The following is a 22,525-nucleotide window of genomic DNA, read 5'->3' as shown; positions in this document are numbered from 1 at the left end:
ACTTCCCCATTTTTCTTGGCTCCATTCTGTTGGAATATTGCTAGCTTAACCAAATTTATCAGATGATCAAGCTAAACAGGGACTCAACATGAATTCGACATGTACATAAAAAGTAGATGGTTTTGGAGCTACCAGACTTACCTGTGGAAGGTCCTTCCTCATCATTTCATCTTCAAAAAGGAAGGAGTGGTTCAGAATTTCAGATAATTAATGAGGAAACCTACCAGAGGGAACTTTCAGAGAGCCAAACCCAAGTTCCTTATGATGGATAGATCAACTGTTACTGTCTCAAGAACAAACGGCCTCCGTGCTTTGACAGCCACCAGGTCTCCATTTTCTTTCACCCGACCCTTATATACCTGCCCAAGAGATGCTGCCACAGGAATTCCGTAGAAAAAATATTTTGAAGTTGAGAAGCTTCAGACACTAGCAAACAGAGGCTAAATTTTATGTTTCATAGAACTTAGAAATTGAGACTACCAGCAGCTACTGGGGACGAAGAAACTTCAGAATAGATATTCTGCCATGGCTGACCAAGCTCCTCATCTATGAGAGCCATTGCCACATCTTCTGGGAAGGAAGGAACCTTCATGTATATCATCAGACAGAAAAATCAGAAATAAAAAGGATTGGCCTAACTTCTATTGGATGCTGAGGAAGTTAATTGATGTTCATCTGGAAAATTAATCACGGTGAGTCCTTTTGAGATCTCCAATACATTCCAAGTATAAGCCTAGCATACAAACATTTCAGAACGATTTCATATTTGGAAAATTGAGTTCATAACTTCACAGGCATGTGCAGCAAGGTGGCGATCCATTTCTGAATTTATACCATGAAAGGAAAAGAAGACCAGAAGGTGCATGAAGGACAGGTAGCAATCTATAGAACAAATTTATAGATAGGGGAAAAAACAATGACATAAAAGAGACGAGGTGAGGAAAATGAAGAGAAGTTAATGGCATTGTCTGCATCATGTTATTGATTGCAGCTACTTAGCAGCAGCAGCACAAGACAACACCAGAGCTTGGCATCCATAACCAATAGTTAATTGTTCAAATTAATGCTATATAGAAGTGAAGAGCAGCGGTGACTTGCATGTTTCCCCGCGGTTGAAGAAGCATATTGGAATGAAATTTAATGGCATCACTACCAGAAAATTAAAAAACATTATCTGAATGTTTTAATTGCCTAATATCTAATTATTAAAATGAATAACAAAGAAAGAAATACTTTATGACGTACCCTTGCATTTTCTTTTAATTCATTCTTTCTGAATAGATCTTCTTCTTCTTTTGTCATGTTTAAATGTTAACTATGTATTTGGATGTGACATTATTAAATACTTTTTATTCACAAAATAATATTTTATGTTCACACAAGACATATTTAGTTTAGAGAAATAATAAAAAAATAGATAAATAATGTCAATTAATTGATATGTTGTTTATTCTTTTTAAATACAAATAAACATGGAACAATAAAAGGAGTTGCTTCCCCCAAGTTCTCCGGAGATAGTGGTTTACAATGAAACCCTCACAAAACTAGCAAAATTTAAATTTTAGAGCCAAAACTAGAAGAATTTAAGTTATAACCCCCATAAAAAAAGATTTCTAGTTTTAGCCCCCTAATACTAACCCACAATTTCTGAATATATCTTCTTCTTCTTCTTTTGTCATGTTTCAATGTTAACTATGTATTTGGACGTGACATTATTAAATACTTTTCATTCATAAAATAATATTTTATGTTCACACAAGACATATTTAGTTTAGAGAAATAACAAAAAATAGATAAATAATGTCAATTAACTGATATGTTGTTTATTCTTTTTAAATATAAATAAACATGGAACAATAAAAGGACTTGCTTCCTCCAAGTTCTCCGGAGATAGTGGTTTACAATGAAACCCTCATAAAACTAGCAAAATTTAAATTTTAAACCCTCATAAAAAAGATTTCTAGTTTTAGCCCCCTAAAAATAACTCCTGACTCCGCCCCTTGTTATTGAGTTCATCATTTAATATGTTTAGTGGACAGATGGGCTAAATTAACATATTTAGAGAATTTAAAGAGCATTAAACAAAAAAAAAAACAAAACGGGGACCTTCTAGTAGGATTTCTTTTTCAACAATATCAAATTTGACTTTCATGATAAGGAAAATAGGTTTAAGGAACCTAATTGGCTATCTATGGGATTCCTGGGGTCGAAATTAACTATCTGGTGCCCTATATCACCGGACGTATGTTTTGGACATGTGCACTCCATTTCTTTTAATTTTTTTAATTAATATAAATATTTATACATGTATTTTCATTAATTTTATAATTATTAAAATTAACAACCATACAAACCTTTAATAAATCTAAAATTTATAAAACTTAAACACTAACTAGGTAAAGAATTATCTAACAAAAAAAATGAAAAAGTAATATAAAAAGTAATTAAAATCTGCAATTAACTAGAAAAATTATTAAAATTTAAAAATATTTATGAATCTAATTTAAAAATCTTTTTAATCTTGGTTGGTTATAGCAAATCAAACTTTTATAAAATTAGATCTATAGAATTTCCTAACAGAATTTAAACCTGATGCAATAATTTAATAAAAAATTATAGCTAGTTTTATGCAACTATGTATTTAGTATTTCAAATTTAAGTTATGAATTTTATCTTATTTATCTTGGTATTGCAATGCTGGTACGTATATGTTGCATGGTACGTATATACCATCTTCAATTTTTCATTGAATTCCGGCACAGAACTGCAGGGGAAAAAACCCTTCTGTCCTGTGATTTAAAATCCCAACAATCGAAAAGGGTGGTAGCACGTTGGCATGTCATAACGTGCCAAGTGGCGAAAATCCATACGTGGCGAGATAACAACTAATCAAGCACGCAGTGCAAATCCAACTCGCAATGAACCAAGACACACTCCACGTCCATGTTCACCAATCTTGTTGAATTCTCTCATTTTATAGGAGTGATCCCCGCCGGCTCTCACCTTGACCTCTCCGGTCTCCGTAGAAGAAAAGGCAGTGGAAGACACTTTAGCACTGAGAAATCTCTTGCTTCCATTCTGAATAAAAGCCCAGTTGTTTATTTCTAAAGAAAGATACTCTTAAAAGTTCAAGGAGAGATAACATTAAGAATGAGTAGTCAAAGAAAAGGATCAGAAGCAGCTCCATATCATGTCCTTCATAAACTTCCTCCTGGTGATAGTCCTTATGTTAGAGCCAAGCATGTTCAGGTATATGGATAACGTTGATTTAGAGTGATTGATGCGCGCTATTTTCTTCCACTTCTTGATATCAATTTATGTTTTTTAGGCTTTTCGCTTTTCTTTTGGAGAGTTGGGTTTTTTTTTTTCCCCATTGCAAATAGTCATTTTCCTGGAAAGTTTTAGGTTTTGATCAAGGGTGTGATGTTGCACCCTTTTATCATATTAAAAATAAATAAATAAAGCAAGAGTGAAATTTTGATCATTTAATGGGGTCTCATTACACTGAATCAGTACTGGTGGAGTGATCTGGACCTTGATCATGGTATGAAGATACAATATCTGGTTTCTATGTTTGGATCCAAAAATAAAGTGAAAGAAGATAGGGTTTTTCTATTTTTGGATTTATGTTTGTTTCTTAATTTGGAAGTATATCAGTAATTTTTATTATTGTTGTTGTCAGTATTTTAAAGGCGGTGTAATCATTGGATAATAAAATATTGATAAAATTAAATAGATAATAATCCTTGGATAATCTTGAAAACCATTAATTTTTATTTTTTTATAATGTTATTTGAACTAATGTAAACTAACTTAATCTGGATCTAAATACCTTCCAGTCCAGGAATTAATCTATTTCTGAATTTTTTTTCTGCTGGGTTTATGTTGCTAGTTGCTAAATTAAGAAACTTAATGTGTTTGCCATTAGTATAAGGTCTAAATAAAGAAACTTTATGTGTTTGCAATTAGTACAAGGTCTTCAAGTAATATTTCTTATAAAGGTAATTTTGTAGCTGTGAGGGCCTTCTAGATGCGTTTCAAGCTATTAAATTTTCTTCCTTTTGTGTTCCCTTGGAGTCTCCGTTGATTGTTTCATTTGTCAGTTCGACTTTAAGGTGCTCTGTCTTGTCGTCTTAAAACTTGTGTCGTGTCTTCTCTATGTATGCGCAGCTAGTTCAGAAGGATCCTGGAGCAGCAATAGCTTTGTTTTGGAAGGCGATAAATGCTGGAGATAGAGTGGATAGTGCTCTCAAAGACATGGCAGTGGTTATGAAACAGCAAGACAGGGCAGAGGAGGCAATTGAAGCTGTAAAGGCTTTTAGAGATCGCTGTTCAAAGCAAGCCCAGGAATCTCTAGATAATGTCCTCATTGACTTGTACAAGGTAGCTATATAGCTCGACAATTTGATTAGAATATTCAGATTCTTTTTGAAGAAGTTTTATGAGAAGAGATTGCCTGCTTGCGTCATTTATCCTGTCCTGTGACAATGTTTTGATGATAAAATGATATCTATGATATATTTCGCAGAAATGTGGAAAAGTTGAGGAGCAGATAGAGCTATTGAAACAGAAGCTTCGGATGATTCACCAAGGAGAGGCCTTCAATGGGAAGGCGACCAAGACTGCACGCTCTCATGGAAGAAAGTTCCAGGTTACTGTCAAACAAGAGACTTCTCGGATACTGGTATCATATTTCTCTAATCCTCTCTGCTGTTTCTGATATTGTGCTGTCAAGTTTCTGTGTGGACTGAATTTTATGTTTTCTCTGTTGTGTCGGGGTAGAGTTGTCATCGAAGTCAGCTGATTTTACAAACATTTGATGCAGGGTAACTTGGGTTGGGCATACATGCAGAAAGGAAACTATTTGGCAGCGGAAGTTGTCTACCGCAAAGCTCAGTCTATTGACCCAGATGCCAACAAGGCCTGCAACTTGGGCTTATGCTTAATCAAGCAAACACGATATGCTGAGGCACAAGCAGTCCTCGATGACATATTCCGGGGTAAGCTTTTAGGATCTGATGAACCAAAATCAATAAACCGTGCCCAGGAGCTGCTCTGTGAACTAGAGACGCATCAATCCTCTTCGATGTTCTCGGAACCATCAGGATCAAGCTTAGAGGATGTTTTTGTGGAGGGCCTTGATCAGTTGACGAGTCAGTGGACTCCATACAGATCGAGGAGACTGCCCATATTTGAAGAGATCTCATCATTTAGAAATCAGTTAGCTTGTTGATTACGTGTTTTTAGTAGTCTTCAATTTTTTGACCGTGAGTTCGTGTATAATTGTTGTGAGATAGATATAAATTGGGAATGTATGGGAGTTAATGTAACAAAATGAACACTTGATTGTGTTCCATATTACCACAGTACAATGTGTATATTTCTTGTGTTCTATCAAAACCAAACGCCGACATCAGTTACTTTCTCGGTGTTGTATCGAGTCTTCCGCGGATACTTCCACAAGGTCCAAGAGTCAACTCCTCGCTGTGGATTCGGAAGTCACTGTAATTTTTGGTCTATAACAAGACCATATCAACTTCACGTATCCATGCTGTTCTATTCTAGGCTCTTTGCTTTCTAAATTCTAATACAGATGGTCATGAGTAGTTTTAAAATCAATGGATAGAGTTAAGGGGAAACAATGAAGATACAAAAATAATATTGCAAAGGACGATCTAAATTGCTGGGATTCAATATTCATCACACATTAAACAAATTTTAATACCATGTAGGAGAAGAAAATTATCTACTCGGGAGTTCATATAACCTATACAACCAAATTCAAAACACAAAACCTCTCGCATCCTAAACAAAGCTAACAGAAGGCGAATGGAGTAAGACATAAATGGTCATGCAGAGAGAGATCTCGTAGACAAATCGTCAGAATCAATTTAGCAAAGACAATCCAGTAATCTTGGCAGCAAAAGAAGCATCCAGTGGAACCCAGGAGAAATTAACAATTGAATCCATGGCACACAGATAACACTATGATGAGAATCAAGGCAATGATAATACCCAAAACAATCAATTTCATCTTCATATTCTGAATCCACATCTTTCTTCTCATCTTAGTTCCCTGTTTTCGGAAATCTTGTGCCTGTAACACCACATAAATTTGAATATACCATGCCCTAATAACAAGACAAGACAGAAGAGAGGAGAGATGGAAAGAAACAGATATGAATCCAACCAGAACAATTCCCATCTAATTGCTAGACTTCCCTTGATTTATGCACTCTTCAAAGCCATAGAAGTCAAGTCAAATACGTTCCAATGTTATTCAATGGCAGTTTGAAGGAAGGCAACCCCCTAATCCAAACCCAAGAGTAGAAGTGTGACAGTAAGCAATAAATCTATATGCAATTTATGCTGGACTAACCTGCGAGTGAAGGTTCTCAGTTTTATCCACCAGCAGCTCAATCTTCTCTCCACGATCAAGAACCTGCACAAAAAATAATTGCCTCAACAATTTGATTGCATGGTGTTTCTGAAAATAACACTCTTCATGATCAATATGCAAAATATCATTGCCTTTCAGCTATTATATCATTACTTTGTAACATGCATCCAATAGTATTTTGATCTCCAAATTACACTGGTAAGATAATCGCAAGAAAACCAATAACTGCTCTATACCTTCTCAATGTTTTCCATCATAACACCCTTAACTTCAGAAACCTGAGCCTTAACTTTTGCAAGCTTGCTGATCTCTTCAGGATGATCCACACAATACTGCATGTGCTCCTTCAACTTGGACCTAAAATACAGACCAATTAGCAGAGAAGTTTGAAAATAAATAAAAATGCGCTAGTGTAAGAGATTAGACATGTTTATATATACCCAAACTCTCTGTTCAGGCTATTGGCCACGGCCGTTGCTGCTTTTCCTCCACCATATCTTTTGTTAAAATCTTCCTTAACTCGCTCCAAAAAGGCAATTGGGATTTGTCTGCCAGCAGATTCAACTGCAACCACGCAGTAGGCTGTTGCATCCAACACAAAACACGAGAATTAACACAACACAGAAAATTGGTGATTATGAACAAACAACCAACGTAATCCATGCAATTAAATCAAAATGATATGTTTGCTTCAGATAAATCACATACGTTGGGAAGATTTGAAAATAAAGGAAAATAAATGGTGCAATGTGACCCATGACACCCTTCTTTTAAGTTATGACCCAAGAGTGGGGTTTTGGTTTCCGAATTATGGGATTGCAATTAACAGAAACAACCACTAGTGATTCTATGCACTTCAATGTACAAAAGACAACCGATCTGCCCCAAAAGGCCCTGTTTTGTATTCCATCAACTTATTCATTCAGAAAACTGTATCATTTATCTAAAAGCAGCAAATTGAAGAGTCAAAACAACCCAAAAAAATTTGCAGGTTACTAGGAAAAAAGAGACATACATTCAAAGAAGTTGGGATACTAATTAAAGTCTCCATCCCCTCATTAAAAAAAAAAAAAAAAAACCACAATCCATTTCCATTCAAAGATGATTAACAAATAAAAAAACTAGTCAGCCAGCATTGACACCTATTGAAGATTATCAAGGTGAGGGGTATTCAAAGCGTTAAACCATTAGGAATAAATGCCAAAAACAAAACCTCACAGAAGAAGAGAAAATGAGAATCTTTTGAAATCTAACCATAAACCATTCCATTTATTTTCAGAAAATAGTATCATCACATGATCCGAATCCATGGATTCTGATACCTAATCAGCCCACGTAAATCACCAGCAATAACAAATTGACTGCTAATAAAAACAGATAAAAAATGCATTCAAATGAATCGGTCAAACAAACGGATCAGTCAATAAAAGTCAACCAAAACAACGATCAGAGATCAAGCCTTAAAACCATAATAAAGAGAAAAAAACGCAAACGATCGAGATCGGAATCAAGAATAATATCGCAACAAGCCAAATCAAATTAAAAAAAGAAAAAATAAATCGAGAGACGTTAATGGAGAGGACCGTACTGAATCCATCTTCAACGAGGTAATTGAAGGTATGGCCATCGCAGTTATAAGTAAACTTGTTATTGGAAGCGGGAAGTTTTTGAAGACATTGTGCAGCGATGCCAGTGAAATTGCCTTTAAACTCCGTGTACTCCGCAAGAATCACAGTTCCTCTTGCCACGAAGCTATAGATCAATGATTGTTGCCCCATCTCCACCTCCTCTCCTTTACTTCCCGAAGAAAAAAAACCCTAGAGTATCAGATGATCAAATCAAACATTCAACAATAGATACGAAACTTGAGAGATGAGAGGATCGGAGAGAAAGAGGAGTTTATTTGCTGGATTTGTCTGTTTATTTATTTATTACAGAGTAGTATTTGTTTTTATCTATTTATTTTACCTATAAATAGTACAAACGTGGAACGGATGAGAGAGAGGAGCATAGGGAGTTGTACGTAGGAAAGGGCAGGGATGTATATTTAAACCTCATATAGATACCCACACCTTAATATTCATAAAACACTTATATAAGAATAATATTTATTAGTTTATTATTTGATATATATATATATATATTAATTATTTTATTTTTCATTGAATAATAAATAATAGTAGATAATGGATATTTATTGAACACTCCAAGCTCCATGAATTATTTATAATTATTAACATTTTTTACTTAATAAATAATAAATAAGATATGAATATAAAAAAATCAACTTGTAAATATTGATTATAATCCCTTGAAAAAAGAGGTAAATAATCATATAAATTTGTTGAATAATTGAGGTCTCCCACGGAATTTATATTTTGAATTTTGAGAGTTTTTCTAAAATAATGTTAAATCTAATCGAGTTTATAAATTGATTCCAACCATATCTCTAAAAGAAATTAGATGCTATTATTTTTTAATATAAAGGAAAAGTTGTTTTCAACCGTTATACTTAGTGGAAAGAATATGGTGGCACTGTCACGGGACATATTTTTAAAGGTAGATTTTATTCTTTTTTAATTTAGTGTATGTTTAAAACATTTATTGTTTGAAAATATATTAAAATAATATTTTTTTTATTTTTAATATTAACATATTAAAAATATTAATTTATTTTATTTTTTAAATTAAATATATTTTTAAAATGATTTTAAATATAATTTCAAATGTAAAAACAGATATTTTTTTAATAAAAAATATTTGATTGTTTCAGATTCTAGTACAGTAGAGAACCACTTGGAAAAAAGGGCTTTTGAAAAATTAATGAAATTTTATAATTTTGAGCTCTTAGAATATTTTATTTATATGGATTTGATCGCTTGTCAATTCACATGAATATGAAGGCCTAGCATCATTCAAACAATATAGGTACAACCACCCACGCCCGAATATTTGATGGCTGATCTCGAATTTGGAGTTTTAAAAAATTATTATTAAAAAATATATTACAATAATATTTTTTTTTTTAGCTTATATCAAAATAATACAAAATACTAAAAATATATGTGGATTAGATGCATTGGCTTTTTAGATCTAACAGCATCTAGCATTTTCTTTTCTTTCTTTTTTTCTTTAGATTTTTAATAATAGATGCCTTGTTTTTCAAAATTATTTTTTAATTTGTATTTAAATTAATGTTCTTTCTCTTTTTTATTTTGCTCATTTAACCTATTTTAAATAACAATAATTTTTTTATTTTATTTTCATTTAATTTTTCAAGTGATTGTTCCAATTCATTTACAGTTTTCAAATAATATTTTTAATATGTATCATCTTTCATGATATTTTTTTATTTTATTCAATCAATTTCATATTGTAATTTTATTTTTTTATTATTTAATTAAATAAAAATTTAATTTTGACAAATAAAATCACTAAACACAATCAGGTCAAAGGCTTATGTTACATAGTCAAATATATTGATTTTTTTTCTTGATTTTTTATTTTTATTTTTATTTATCGTTAATATTTTTTTTATTTATGCAGTTTTCATTTTATTTGATTAAATATATACATAAATTTTTCAATTTATATTTAAGATATTTTCATATATAAAAACACATAAAAAAAAACTTACATATATATTTTTTATAAAAAAATAAATGACCTACTTGGAAGCACAGGTCAAACAGTTAATAAAAAAACTCTAAATCATGTTGCTAAAGATGTACATGCTTATTTAATTGTCATAGAATTAAAGGCTTTAACAACTAAACTTGTAAGAATAAGTATGAACATGAAAAATATTCACACAAATCAAATTTTAAAGATCTTCTTAGTTTGAAAATAATAGTTTAATAGGAAGTGAATTGAGAGTGTGATATTGACTATATTATTGATAATAATTGTATCCTTAATAGTACATAGAGAGACAGGACAACAATAGAGAGTAAGGACACGTATACAAAATCAAGGTCGGAACTCATCACCCTCTCTTTTTAAAGCCCTTGGATGTTTTTTTAATTAAATTGTTGCTTATTTATTGTGAAATCAGTATATATGATGAAGAGAAGAATGAAACAAAAAGTTAAAAGTGCATTGTTGCAATTGGTAGTAAAAAAAAAAAAAAGAATTGAATTATTGTTCAAAAATAGATAGTTGAGAAGGTAATGGTTTGTTTTCATAAGAAACCCGGAAAAGAAGCAAGAAAGAAAAAGAGAAGAAATTAGGCAGTCATGAGCGGAAAACCAATCATTAGTGACTGGAATAATTAATTAGTTTACCACGAAATAAAAACTAAGCACATCTGTGAAGATTAGGAAAGGGTGTGCATGCACGGACAACATGTGATTTGATATTGAAAACAATGGCGGTGGATAAAATGCTGACATGTTTCCAGAAAGTGATCTAAAACGAAGCTACCAAGCATTGCTAAGTTTCTGATGCCAGCCATGTTCTTTTTTGCCTAATGAAATGCTTCTTGAAGAATTACATCGAGGAAGAAAAGGAGAGTAAAAGAACAGATGACTGGAAAGAAAAACCTCCCAGATGGTAATTATGATGAACACAGCTCTTCGGAGCATTCGTCACAGTGCCTCCAACCTCCCCTCTCCCCCTCAGTCTCGAACTGACATTATACTTCAAGGTTTCCACGATTTTCACTACTGATTGATATCCAAAGCAAGGACACAGTAATTGCAACCAGGCCTGACCAGACATATACAATTGTTGGCACTCTTCCTCTCCTTCCCAACAGACCTTTCACAAATGGATACATGTGAGACAGCACCCAGAAGCTGAAAAAGAGTCCTCCCATCAACTTACCCCATTCTGGTATCACACTGTATAATGTCCTCGAGCATCCAATTACTATGGCAACAATGTTGACTACTAGGATGGCGAGTGGCATTAAGAAGAGACTTGTCCATTTGACCTCGTAGAGATCAGCAAAAACATCGTCTTCATCTTCACCTGCTGACTTGGAGGTTAACGTGAAAGAAATCTCAATGCCAGCAGTGACTTTTAGAAGGCCTTGGATCACAGCAGCTAGGTGAGCGCTGGTGCCACCAATGAGCCAAAACTGCTCATTACGCCACAATTCCTCGAGCCCAATACCGGACCATTTTATTTCAAGAAGGGAGATGAGAGTTAGTGTTACAGTGATGGTTAAGAGGTAACAAAGGAAAGCTATATCAAGGCTTTGAACAATGAAGGTTCCTGTGAAAAGGGAAAGTGCAGGGAGGAAGCAGTAAGTGACTAAGAAGAAGGAGGTGAAGGGGTAAATGCCAACATTGAGGTATGCGATTCGCTGTAAGAACTTCAGTCGCCGGCTTCCTAGGAAGGCGTTGTTCTTAGAGAAAAATATTTCCACAGAACCAGTAGCCCATCGTAGCACCTGGTGAAGGCGGTCAGTGAGATTGATTGGTGCTGTGCCACGGAAGGCATCTCTCTTTGTTACACAGTACACAGACCGCCACCCACGGTTGTGCATCCGATAACCGGTCACCACATCTTCTGTGACTGAGCCATAGATCCAACCTATCTTGTCCCCCCATTCAGTCTTGTCCTCATACCTGTGGTCAACATCAAAACAACCTGTTCAGAATTTGATTGGTGTAACTAAAAAAATAAGGCCCTTCGCGTGCAAAGAATTCTATAGATATAGCAAGGTATTGATCTGACTAATTACCAGCAAGAGATGACAGCAATTGCCTCGGCAACCGTGGGTGCATGTAGAGGAGGACGTGGCAGTAGAAGTGCACCAGGAGGCCTGCCATTCTTTACCGATTTGTGATCAGCAAGTGGCCGTCCTTGGTATTCAGCAACAGCTATAGACTCATTGAACATGGCTGAATTACCAAACTTCCGTGGCAGGTTCAAGTCAGGGTGTGATGTGAGGGACTGAGTCTCAGACTCGTCTTCTAACTGAACCTTAAAACCTGGAGCCCTTTTTTTCGTACTGCCGAACATGCCCAAGTACTCGTTTGCCCTTGGTGGAAGGAACCCATAGAGTGCATGTCTACGAAACATGCACCCTGTTCCTACATACACAGGACCTTGAAGACCATCCAGTGCTCGCATACTTCCTGTTTGCAAGAAGGTTTATTTTTAGCTCGACAGATTTATTTTGATGGACAGAAATCCCCATTTAGACTGGGAAGAGTAGAGCCTAAAGTATGCTTAGCCATTTCAAATTCTTGAAGACTATATTGATAATAAAGATGTTACCAATTTTATTGCAGAATTTAAAGTGAAATCCAAAGCATTACCATCAAAGAAGACAGTGTTGTGATTTGCATATCGATCAGACGGGTCGATCCCTTCAAATCTTTGTGGAAACTGGATATAGCATATGCGGTCACCACCACGGTCCATCATAAAGCACATTCCCTCCTTTATAGCTTGACAATTATAGAAGTAATGATCACAATCCAAGTTGAGTATGAACGGTCCATTGGACAATATAGCTGAAGCTCTAACCAACGCATTCATGGCTCCAGCCTTCTTGTTGTGGTCAAAGCCAGGCCTCTTTTCACGTGATACATATGCAAACATTGGTATCCTAACGTCAACTCCAGTGAAATCTAATTTTTTCTCATCTGGATGACCCATCACTGGATCATTTGCTGGGACCTTACTCATTACCTGCATGGAAACAGATTCAAGTTTCGAAAGTTAATTTAGCAGAAGAGACATATTAGAACAGAAGCTGTCCAAGAAAATATTAAACAGGGTTACAGAAGCCATAAATATCAAGAATATAACTTTGATGTTATGTTCCTCTTTCAATCTGTAGAAAAAAATTGCTGACTGATGGAACAATACTTGTGAAACAACGAAAAACCTAATCCTGATGAATGGTTGTGAGCTTCTTTAAGCTCTTGACTTGAGTAATGAGAGACCATTCAATACTCTCCAAGCAATTACTTGCTCCTTTTCCATTAACACGGGTATATAAGTGGGTGTGACATGAGGGTTTGTGCCTATTTAGTCACTAATCATTTAGTAGTGTAATCACCTGCAAGATTCCAGCATGGTCCCCCTTTTTGTGATCATCTGTTGGATTCAGCCATGTGCCAGGCCAAGGGGTACCATCAGCTATCCATGTAGCTTCGGGGACATCGACCCCCTCTGGTGGCAAGGCACCACTATTCTTTTCTTTAGCCTTCTTCATCTCCTTAGAGTTTAATGATTTGCTTCTCCTTCGAATTGCTTCAGGCAGACCATTGATCCTGACCTTGAACTCATCATACTCTCTCTTCATCCAACGGCGGTCCTTGACAAAATCAGGCCGTTTCTTGTTCCTGGTGGGGTCAGTTTTTAGGTTGAAGTAACTATCCGGATTCCTCAGCTCAATGTCGTGTTTTCGGCAAAACGGCACCCAAACCTGTGCAAACAATCATAAAAAGAATGCCTAGTTATAGCATGTAAATCTGTATGTTTGTAAATTCAATCTCTAACAAAGACTAATGGAACCACAGCTTGTGTTTCACTGGATGTAAGGGTTAACATTTTCCGAATTAAACAATATTTTATCATTTTGGTGTTCAAAATTGTAACAGGACCTCAGCAAATCGAACAGCTTCAGCCATAGCCTCGAAGGTGAGTATGGCCCCACCATCATCAGAAATGTAGCAGGAGAGTTTCTCAACAGGGTAGTCAGCTGCAAGAATCGATAAGATTGTGTTGGATGTGACAAGGGGAGGTTCCTTCTCAGGATCGGCCGTGGAGACAAAAATATCAACTCCTGGGAGGTCTGACCGGCCATGAGGATTTGCAGGGGAGGGCTTCTCAAATTTGTCACGCAGAGCAGCAAGGTCAGTGGATCGGTTGATGGGGTTAAACTTAGGGAAAATGTCTAGTATCCATGAGATTGCAAACCAAATCTCACAAACAATAGACATCCCCCACAGCCACGTTGCATCAGGATTGGGGTTCTGAACTCTCCACTTTAGGAAGAAAAACAGAACTATCAAACGGATCAATATAAGTATCCTGTTCATACAAGGCTTATGTTAGCAGATTCAAAAGCTAAATTTTACAAGGATAAAAAGCCTAAATACCCTCGTTAATTTAGGTGGAACCTTTATATTCTAAGGTGTAGCATAAATAAACTCTAGGGTAAACTCAGCTTTCTGCAAAATTGTCAAGCAGTAAGCATAAGCTAGCTTTATTCTGTTTTCCAACGTTCAGTTTTTTTTCCCCCAGTTCTGCGAAGGCTAAAGGTATTCTATAGAACTTGAAGGGCATAATACCATCAGCAAACATTCAAGGAATGAAGTTCCATCTCCCATATACTATGCTCATGTTATGTTAAATGCATTTGTTACAAAATAAGACGTGCACCTGTAAGGGCTGAGAATAGCTGCAGGAACCTTAATCTTCCTAGTGAGTGGCTTCCAAGGCTTGTCCAAAAAATCGGACATACTCAGTTCCGTATCCTGACCATAATTGTCACCTTCTGACCAATATGCATTTCCAACACCGTAAGTTCCTTTTGTCTCAAACAACCACCTGTTGTGATCAAAATCTCCAGTTTGACTCCTCAACAACATTGATTTATTATTTGATTTCATTAGTGACATTCCTCGTTCCATTTTTACACCGCCATTGCTGCCACCATGGCTTCCGTAACCATCTTCTCGCCCTTCTACCTGCCTGGACCGATGCTGTGCCTCAGAACCAAGACGGCTCTTCGTCCCATCAGATTTATTCTCTGATGACGGGCGTGCAGGCTGGTTGTCAGGGGTAGGGGGCATGACAACAGTGTAATTGATATAGTCACTCTGTCCTGAATATTCACCTGACAAGTCCATATCGTCATCTTGTGAAAAGCTATCAATGCGTCCACTAGATGTCCGGCGTGCAAATTTCACAGCCTGTTGTGGACGAGCAGCACTTGATGCTTGTGATGACGAAGTCTTCCCTTTTGGTTTTGATGAGGTTGCCATGCGCATTAATATCTGTATATTGGTGTTTTCTTCAGAAAAACCATTGATTTTGTTGTGACATTGGTGTTTTCTTCAGAAAAACCACCAAAGCTGCAACATAGAAATGGTTTTACTTTGTCGTTTCTTGATTGATTTTCTTTTCTTACACGAAAATTATGAAACTGGAGAGGAAAGCCGCGTTGAGTTTGATGGGCCAATGTTGTCCACAATTTTTCTTTCTATTTTAAAGATGTGTTGCAAGACACTTTGCTCCCTTATTTTAAGCTTAACCTCTCTAAATACAGCTATCTCCTATAATGCAAGTAACGAGTCACAAAATAAAGTCTTATCTCCCTCTCTCTCTGGGTTACAAGGATCTGAGAACATAGAGGATTGAAGCAGAAGAGCACTCTCTTATGAAGGACAGGTTAGCTAGGAAATTGAAGGAATTGAAGTAGAGTTATATTGTATGATTTATGTTATTTGTTTAATACATCCAAAGTTATTTGGGCTTAAATAGATGTATGTATATTTACTTTTATCAAATAATATAAGTTGTTTTATCAAAATATATTATTTTTTGATATACCCAGAAGTATTTAGACTTAAAACTTGTATATTTAAAGCAAATATTCTCACCAAGACTAAAAAATATATATATATTCTTGTTTCTTGTTCTCTTCATATTTATCTCTTTTATAAAGCAAATATTGATAATTACTTTTGCAATACTCTAAATGATATGACTGACAAAAGTTAACAAAACAAATATTAATAATTAGTTTTTATTTTCTACAATTGTTTCTGTTTATGAATCTAGTGGTAATACATGTATCAACAGATTATGATTATAAATACCAACAGAAATTTTAGTTAAAAACTGTTGACTCTAGTAATAAAGAAACAGCTTCTTAAGCTTTTTTTTAAGCTTTACAGCATTCAGCAAGTGGCTTGTGGTAGGACGGGTTGCTTGTTCATATGCATCTGTCGTTGTTTTGTTGGTTGTTTGTTCATATGCATCTGTAGTCTGGTTGTTGGTTGACTTTGAATTTGCCAGAGTAAAATTCAATGCAACAATAACTGGTTTCTTCAGTCTGTAATTTACACCAGATAATTGGCCCATACTGGTATGGATCGTATCAATTTCTTCTTCTTTTTCTTCTTTTTTTTCTTACTAATTATCAACTTACAGTCTATAAATTAATGGGAAAAACTAAAGCTTGTTTTAGAATAGGGAAATAATTGCTTTTCAAATAACTTTTTATCTTAAAATATATATTAATAATTTTTTTAATTTTTAAAAATTATTTTTGACTACATTAAATACTAAAAACAATCAGGCTAAAAAGGATAAAAATGCGAGATAGAGACTTGAAAACAAAATCCCGCTCCAAATGAACAAACAATTTATTTTCACGTAAGATTTGAAATCATAGCGCCAAAACTAAGAAAACTAATAATGTATGCCATGAAACAAAAGGTATCGGACTTGAAGATTTTCTTTTGTTCAAAAGGAAAGCAAACGAGTAGAAATGCATTCAAAGCAAAATACAATTAGGGTTGTGGGTCAACGATCAATTCCTTTGTCTTTCATCTTTCGCTCTTCAAATCCGTAACCAAACCATCCCTGGGATTTTATTATTATCATCTGTTTCTTTTTTTTTTAACGGATGATTTATGCGTAATTAGTGCTAAAGATTGTGGCTTTTTTTTGTTTGATTTTCAGTAGCGCTAAAGATTCAAATCAAGACGAGCAAAGGGAAGATTCAAAGAAGAGCCCCCGCATTTCTTTTTCTGATTTCCTTGACAAGAAGTTACACAAAAGTTCTGTCCTACCCAAAACAGTTAAGGTAATTAGTTAATTCTTCAGTAGCTACTGTTTGGCTGCGTCCATTCAGTGAAAAACAAACCGCTAGCTCTTCATTTGGCTTAGGTTCATCTGGTGATTGTGATTTTGGAACCTCCACCACTTCATCTGTTATAGGTTCAAGTCATGTTGGTAAAGTAGGAACCTCTACTGTAAATGATGTGCCAGGATCCAGAAAGAGGAACCTATTCGGAGGTATGCCTTATCTTGTATAGCGAGTTCAAACTCTCTGTTTCATTTAATATTTTGCTTCAAGCCATTCGGAATTGTTACTCTTTCTGTTTGGTTGCCAGAAAAACATTTAATTTGATGTTGTGTTTTATGCTACTGTGATTTCCTGTGTAAAAGAAAAACACTTAGCTTGGGCTCAAGTATGTGCGTGATTTTAGGTGGCCTAATGCTTAATCCCTGCCTCAAAATGAGAAATTTTTGCATATTTCCTTTTCTCGTGAGGTGTTCCAGTGAAATCAGTAGCACTGTTAGGCATTTTTTTGTGTTAACGTCAGACAGTTGGTTGAGGAAATTAGGAAAACCTGATAAGCTAGAGTAATTGGGATTCTGGAAATCCTTATGAGATTTCTATTATACATAATGCGTAGAATAGATCATACGCAAGTCTTGAACATGATATGTAGTTTCCCAATCCATATGCATCTCTCTAGTTTATTTGATGTTGGTGTGGGTCTAGTTGTCAGGCCTATCTTTGCCATCAAACAGGATAAATAACTTGGTATATAACGTGGACAAAGCTAGGGTTTTTAAACTCAAAGATTACATATTTAAATTGTAGAGAAATTTAGAAAAAAATCTTTAGTGTTTTATTAAAATTTTAAATAATAATGGTTTTTTCTCAAAATAAACTAGATATTCTTATTTATATTAGTCATAAAATCTTTTTATAGAAAATGATTTCTAATTAAAACTAAAATCTTTTATAGAAAATAATTATTAATTAAAACTTATCTAATTAATAAAATTCATATAACATTAAGATTTCTAAATAGTACTAACATTAAGATTTCTAAAAAATTCAAATACAACAAGGTAAATAAAAATATTTTTGTATGGTATCTTCCAAGCTTTATTTGAACGCTTTTCTTATCATTAATCTTCGTGAAATTTTAACTTAAAAAAAAAACATAACCTTCAAAATCTTCTATTAAAATTTCAGCTCGATTTAATGGTTGGATTAAGAGTTATGCTTGATTTATCAAACTATATCTTAAACTTGTATTCCTTAAACCTTAAAAATCTTAATAATTAATGAAGTAATGCCATAAACATTAGTATGCCATGAAAATGAAAGAAATTTACCCATGTCAATAAAGAAGGGCAACTGCATTGTAGAATGTTCAAATTCTAAGGAATATTTGTTTGATTTTGAAAACATGACTCAGTTGATGCTATCCTAGTACATGAAGATTTCTGAGCAGAGTGGCAGAAAAAGAAATGAGCATGAAAAATCGAAAACCAAAGATACTGACATTCAGTAATCATCTGTTGAGTTCTTAACCCATTTTTGCAAAAATCAAATTTCACTGGCAAGTCCAACCATCACTTTCAAATACATTGAACCTTTTCACTCTTACGGCCTTTTACTTGTGGTTTATGAATTTTATATCGGGTTTGCAAGGTGGTGGCCAGAACCATACTGCACGAAAGCTTTCATTAGTTTTGGGAGTTCATCCAAGTCCCAATCAAAAAGCAAGAAAAGAAAGCTTCATTGGCAACAAAAAACAAAGGCCTCTCTACAATCATTGTGAGTATGCTTTCTACAAGAAAAATTAAAAGCTTTTCCCAGCAAGGACTCTTCGAAGTTTTTTTTTTTTTGAAATTATATGCTTTCTTTTGCACTAAGACGCAGTTGCTCATTTTATTGCTGACAGATGCAAACGGTTCTGGCTGGTGGGATTGTGACATGGAAGGTGTTGACTCGGAGGAAGTAGGCTATGGTGAAATATGGGAAGGGGTAGGCTCCACTACATTTGGAGGAATAGAATGGCATTAATTAATTGGTCTGTGAAAGTATGTTCACTCACGGAAAACTCCTTCTCGGAATGTTTTTAATTATGTTTAGATTAGCATATGTTAATCAGATTATTCTGTAATTCATGCAAATCAGGATGACTGGAGAATTAGCTCACCCTGTTATATCGTCATCCTGATGACATCCCAGTGATCCCTCCACTTCTCAAAATGGTTTTTAGAAACATTGTCTTGTTCTAGAATATAAATCGGATGCCGTATTCTGGAATATAGATTGGAACCTGTCTTATTTCCACGTGCATCACATCAAATATGGCAAGCATTTCATTTTTGCTCAATACCGAAGACCAAAGTCCCAGGTACACATGCGAAGACCAAAGAAGTGATCTTCACTATTTCTGTCTGTGGACTCTTTGGAGTTTCTTTTCTGTTGAGATAATATGCCTTCTTTTGTACAGAGACGTGGTGGTTCATTTTACTGCTGACATATGTAAATGGTTCTGGCTGGTGGGAGTGGAAGGTGTCGACTCAATGGAAGTAGGCTTTGGTGAAATATGGGAAGGGTAGGCTCCACAACATTTAGAGGAATATGGTGGGCATTAATTCGGTGGTTTGTAAAAGTATGTTCGCTTACGGGAAAATGCCCTCTCGGAATGTTTTTAGGAATATAGCTCACCCTCTTATCGTCATCATCATAAGATCCTAGTGATCCCTCACTTCTCAGAATACTTTTGTGGAAACACTATGTCTTGTTCTAGAATATAGCTTGGATGCCATATTCTGGAGCGGCTCCATGCCCACACATCAGTAGTACGAGCATTTCATTTTTACTCGATGCCAAAGGCCCAAGTCTCAAGGAAAGTACACATGCGACAACCAAAGAAAGGTCTCCAATATTCGCGTGTATGCACAGAGCCAGCTGGTCCCAACTCAAGTTTTTCCATTGTCGATGACTAGCGGTTCTGCTTTAAAAGAAAAGGGAAGAATAGGAAAGGGGAGGGGAGCTGGTAATTGTTCCCGTTCCCTTTCCCCGAAAGGGGAGGGGAGCTGGTAATTGTTCCCTTTCCCTATATGAAGGGAAAAAATGAAAAAAATCACAGTTAAAGTTGGGGTGAGAGAGGCTCGAACTCTCGACCTCAGGATTGCTCAGAAGCTATGAGACCTACGCGCTAGCCAACTGCGCCACCACCCCTGTTGGTCCAAATTTTAAATAATATAATATAGAATCCAGAACCACTTGTAGCCAACTGCGCCACCACCCCTGTTGGTCTGGGATTCTCCTGAATTTTAAATAATATAATATTTTCTAAATAGAATCCATAACCACTTTTTGGATCTTCAAAACGACTTATAAACTTCTTTTTGTCTGACTCGGGAACTCGGCACGTTCAGCTTAAACCATGTTCCAATTTTAAATGTTAAAATTAATCGGGGGCCTTTCATGCTACTTCAAAAGCTTGTAAAATCCAGCCCTAAATACAAATCTCTAGAGAGAGTTTACGTCGAAACATGCTATCAAATCATCCTCACGTTACAGCTTACAGTATCGCATTGCGTCTCCACGTTAACACTTAACAGTGCTTAAAATACAAGTAGACAAAGGCTCAAAATCAAAGAGTAAATTCAGGTTGGAAAAAAAAGGAGTCCCGATTCCTACTGGTTGTGCGTTTTGACCAGGACCCAGGATGGCGTCTGGCCCTGTAGTTAGGTTACATGGCTTTGACAAAGAAATGGTCTCCGCCGGTGGGTTTAATAATTCATTGAAAATTTGTGAGAGGGACATTTGCTTGCTTGTTCTCCTACAGTTTATGAACAGAGTTTGATTAGTCGATCCTAGGCTTCAAATTAAATTCTAGAAGGCAGTGTAGAATCAAATTTGAATTCAAAGTGGCCAATTCTCCTCCTCCGTCGTCGTCGTCGTCGTCTTCCCATTTTAATATCCACTTTAGCGATACCAAATTACCACTTTATTATTTTCCGTGGAAGAGAATGGTGGGGATTGAAAGGTCTTCCGAATGTGATCTTTTTTTCATGGAAGTATACAGGGAAAGGCACATGCCTCTCTCCACACTAGCCAGCTTCCTTGGTAACTTCTCAGGAAAAAACAAAAAAAAAAGATGCCATGGATTCATATCTGGCCTTTGATTCTCGTATGTGGGGGTGAGATAAAGAAGAATTTGCATTTTTTTATACGGACAATACTATTCTGGCATATTTTAATTCATAAAATAATCTTTCCCCTCCTTTTCAATATATATACTTATCCTTTACATGGATATTTCACAAATCCTCCCACGTATAAGTTCGGTTAATTCAAACACAAGTTTCCCTTTAATGAAAATATTTAACAATTCAATTGGGATGTCTAGAGTTCATAGCCCAACTCTTTAACCTAACTATTAAAAAGCAGATAAAGTCATAAGAGTTCGACCTTTGATGCTTGTTAGTCAAGGAACTGTTCACGTTTGGGAAGATACATGGCCTTCTTCCTGTTCGTGTTGGATTTGGGCGCACAGTTCGAGGATATTATCCAAAGCTTGTAATATTGCTCGTTTTCTCGGATATGGAGAAGCCAACCAGGTCACCGTAGTGTAACCACATTTGCTTTAAAAGGTGAGTTGTTCAATGAGTCACGTTATAGATTTGCTTGTTAGAATTTACTAGTTGACATAAAGTTTAATTGCTATAAATTTTAAGGGTATTAAAGGTTTATCTTATTATTAATTTTAAAGTCTCGATAAATTCATTAAAATTTGTCTGGCCTGAATAATTATAATTAAAATGAAAAAAAAAACCCAAATAATTTTACAAGTTAATCAAGAAGTGATTAACTTGGTGACCGGAACTGTTCAATTAAAGAAAAAGACCAGCAAGCAAGAGAAAGAAAGAATTACACACAATGGGAAATGACAACCTATATAAATGCTAATAATGTATATTTACTTCTCTCTTCCTAGTATGGTATGCTAATTATGTTATTGTTAGTAACATATATAATATATGCTCAACAATGGAAATCCCTTTTCCCATAATGATACGTATTAGAAATTCTACTATTTTTTTTTTTCACTTGAATAAGAATGTTGGAAATGTCGGAAATATTTTTAGTGATCAAGAGATTGATCTTGAAATTTTTTACCTGTCTCTTTATCTAGCTCATATTTAATATCAAATTATTTGAAAACTATCATAACGTGATATAGTCAATTTACCGGGTCAGTAGCAAAAACATGGCTTAGATTTATATATAAATTTAAATATTACATGGTAACTTAAAATTATTTAGACATTTAATCACAATCAATTCGAGTTTTGTGAACTAACTTGTTGAAATCTAACTAG

The 22,525-nt window shown here is 35.1% G+C and overlaps 4 protein-coding genes across 5 annotated transcripts; 2 read left to right on the top strand and 2 right to left on the bottom strand.

Moving 5' to 3' along the window:
- Nucleotides 1-2,860: 2,860 nt before the first annotated feature.
- On the top strand, nucleotides 2,861-5,443 carry LOC105122958 (protein SULFUR DEFICIENCY-INDUCED 1-like). The gene is made up of 4 exons (XM_011022366.1): nucleotides 2,861-3,249; nucleotides 4,171-4,383; nucleotides 4,529-4,684; nucleotides 4,826-5,443. The coding sequence occupies exons 1-4, from the start codon at nucleotides 3,151-3,153 to the stop codon at nucleotides 5,231-5,233; spliced, it is 876 nt and encodes a 291-aa protein (XP_011020668.1). The 5' UTR covers nucleotides 2,861-3,150; the 3' UTR covers nucleotides 5,234-5,443.
- A 203-nt stretch (nucleotides 5,444-5,646) lies between these two features.
- Nucleotides 5,647-8,357, bottom strand: LOC105122960 (vesicle-associated membrane protein 721). 2 transcript variants are annotated; one of them, XM_011022367.1, is made up of 5 exons: nucleotides 7,989-8,356; nucleotides 6,841-6,982; nucleotides 6,637-6,757; nucleotides 6,380-6,442; nucleotides 5,647-6,097 (listed from the first exon to the last, which is right to left on the bottom strand). In XM_011022367.1, the coding sequence occupies exons 1-5, from the start codon at nucleotides 8,176-8,178 to the stop codon at nucleotides 5,954-5,956; spliced, it is 660 nt and encodes a 219-aa protein (XP_011020669.1). In that variant the 5' UTR covers nucleotides 8,179-8,356; the 3' UTR covers nucleotides 5,647-5,953. The 2 variants fall into 2 exon arrangements, with proteins under 2 accessions (XP_011020669.1, XP_011020670.1); XM_011022368.1 differs by having other exon boundaries at nucleotides 5,972-6,131; nucleotides 7,989-8,357.
- A 2,619-nt stretch (nucleotides 8,358-10,976) lies between these two features.
- Nucleotides 10,977-15,351, bottom strand: LOC105122961 (cellulose synthase-like protein D1). The gene is made up of 6 exons (XM_011022369.1): nucleotides 14,747-15,351; nucleotides 13,966-14,395; nucleotides 13,419-13,787; nucleotides 12,670-13,045; nucleotides 12,090-12,486; nucleotides 10,977-11,973 (listed from the first exon to the last, which is right to left on the bottom strand). Exons 1-6 carry the CDS (start codon nucleotides 15,349-15,351, stop codon nucleotides 11,034-11,036), a joined length of 3,117 nt encoding a protein of 1,038 aa, XP_011020671.1. The 3' UTR covers nucleotides 10,977-11,033.
- LOC105122962 (RNA-binding protein) lies at nucleotides 11,626-19,521 on the top strand. The gene is made up of 5 exons (XM_011022371.1): nucleotides 11,626-11,632; nucleotides 16,151-16,155; nucleotides 17,216-17,392; nucleotides 18,831-18,956; nucleotides 19,084-19,521. Coding segments are annotated over exons 2-5 (426 nt in total). The 5' UTR covers nucleotides 11,626-11,632; nucleotides 16,151-16,154; the 3' UTR covers nucleotides 19,206-19,521.
- Nucleotides 19,522-22,525: the final 3,004 nt, after the last annotated feature.

This window comes from Populus euphratica, unplaced genomic scaffold, assembly GCF_000495115.2.
Source record: "Populus euphratica unplaced genomic scaffold, PopEup_1.0 scaffold8.1, whole genome shotgun sequence".
NCBI classification, from domain to species: Eukaryota; Viridiplantae; Streptophyta; class Magnoliopsida; order Malpighiales; family Salicaceae; genus Populus; species Populus euphratica.
This window is presented reverse-complemented; position numbering and strand designations above follow the sequence as displayed.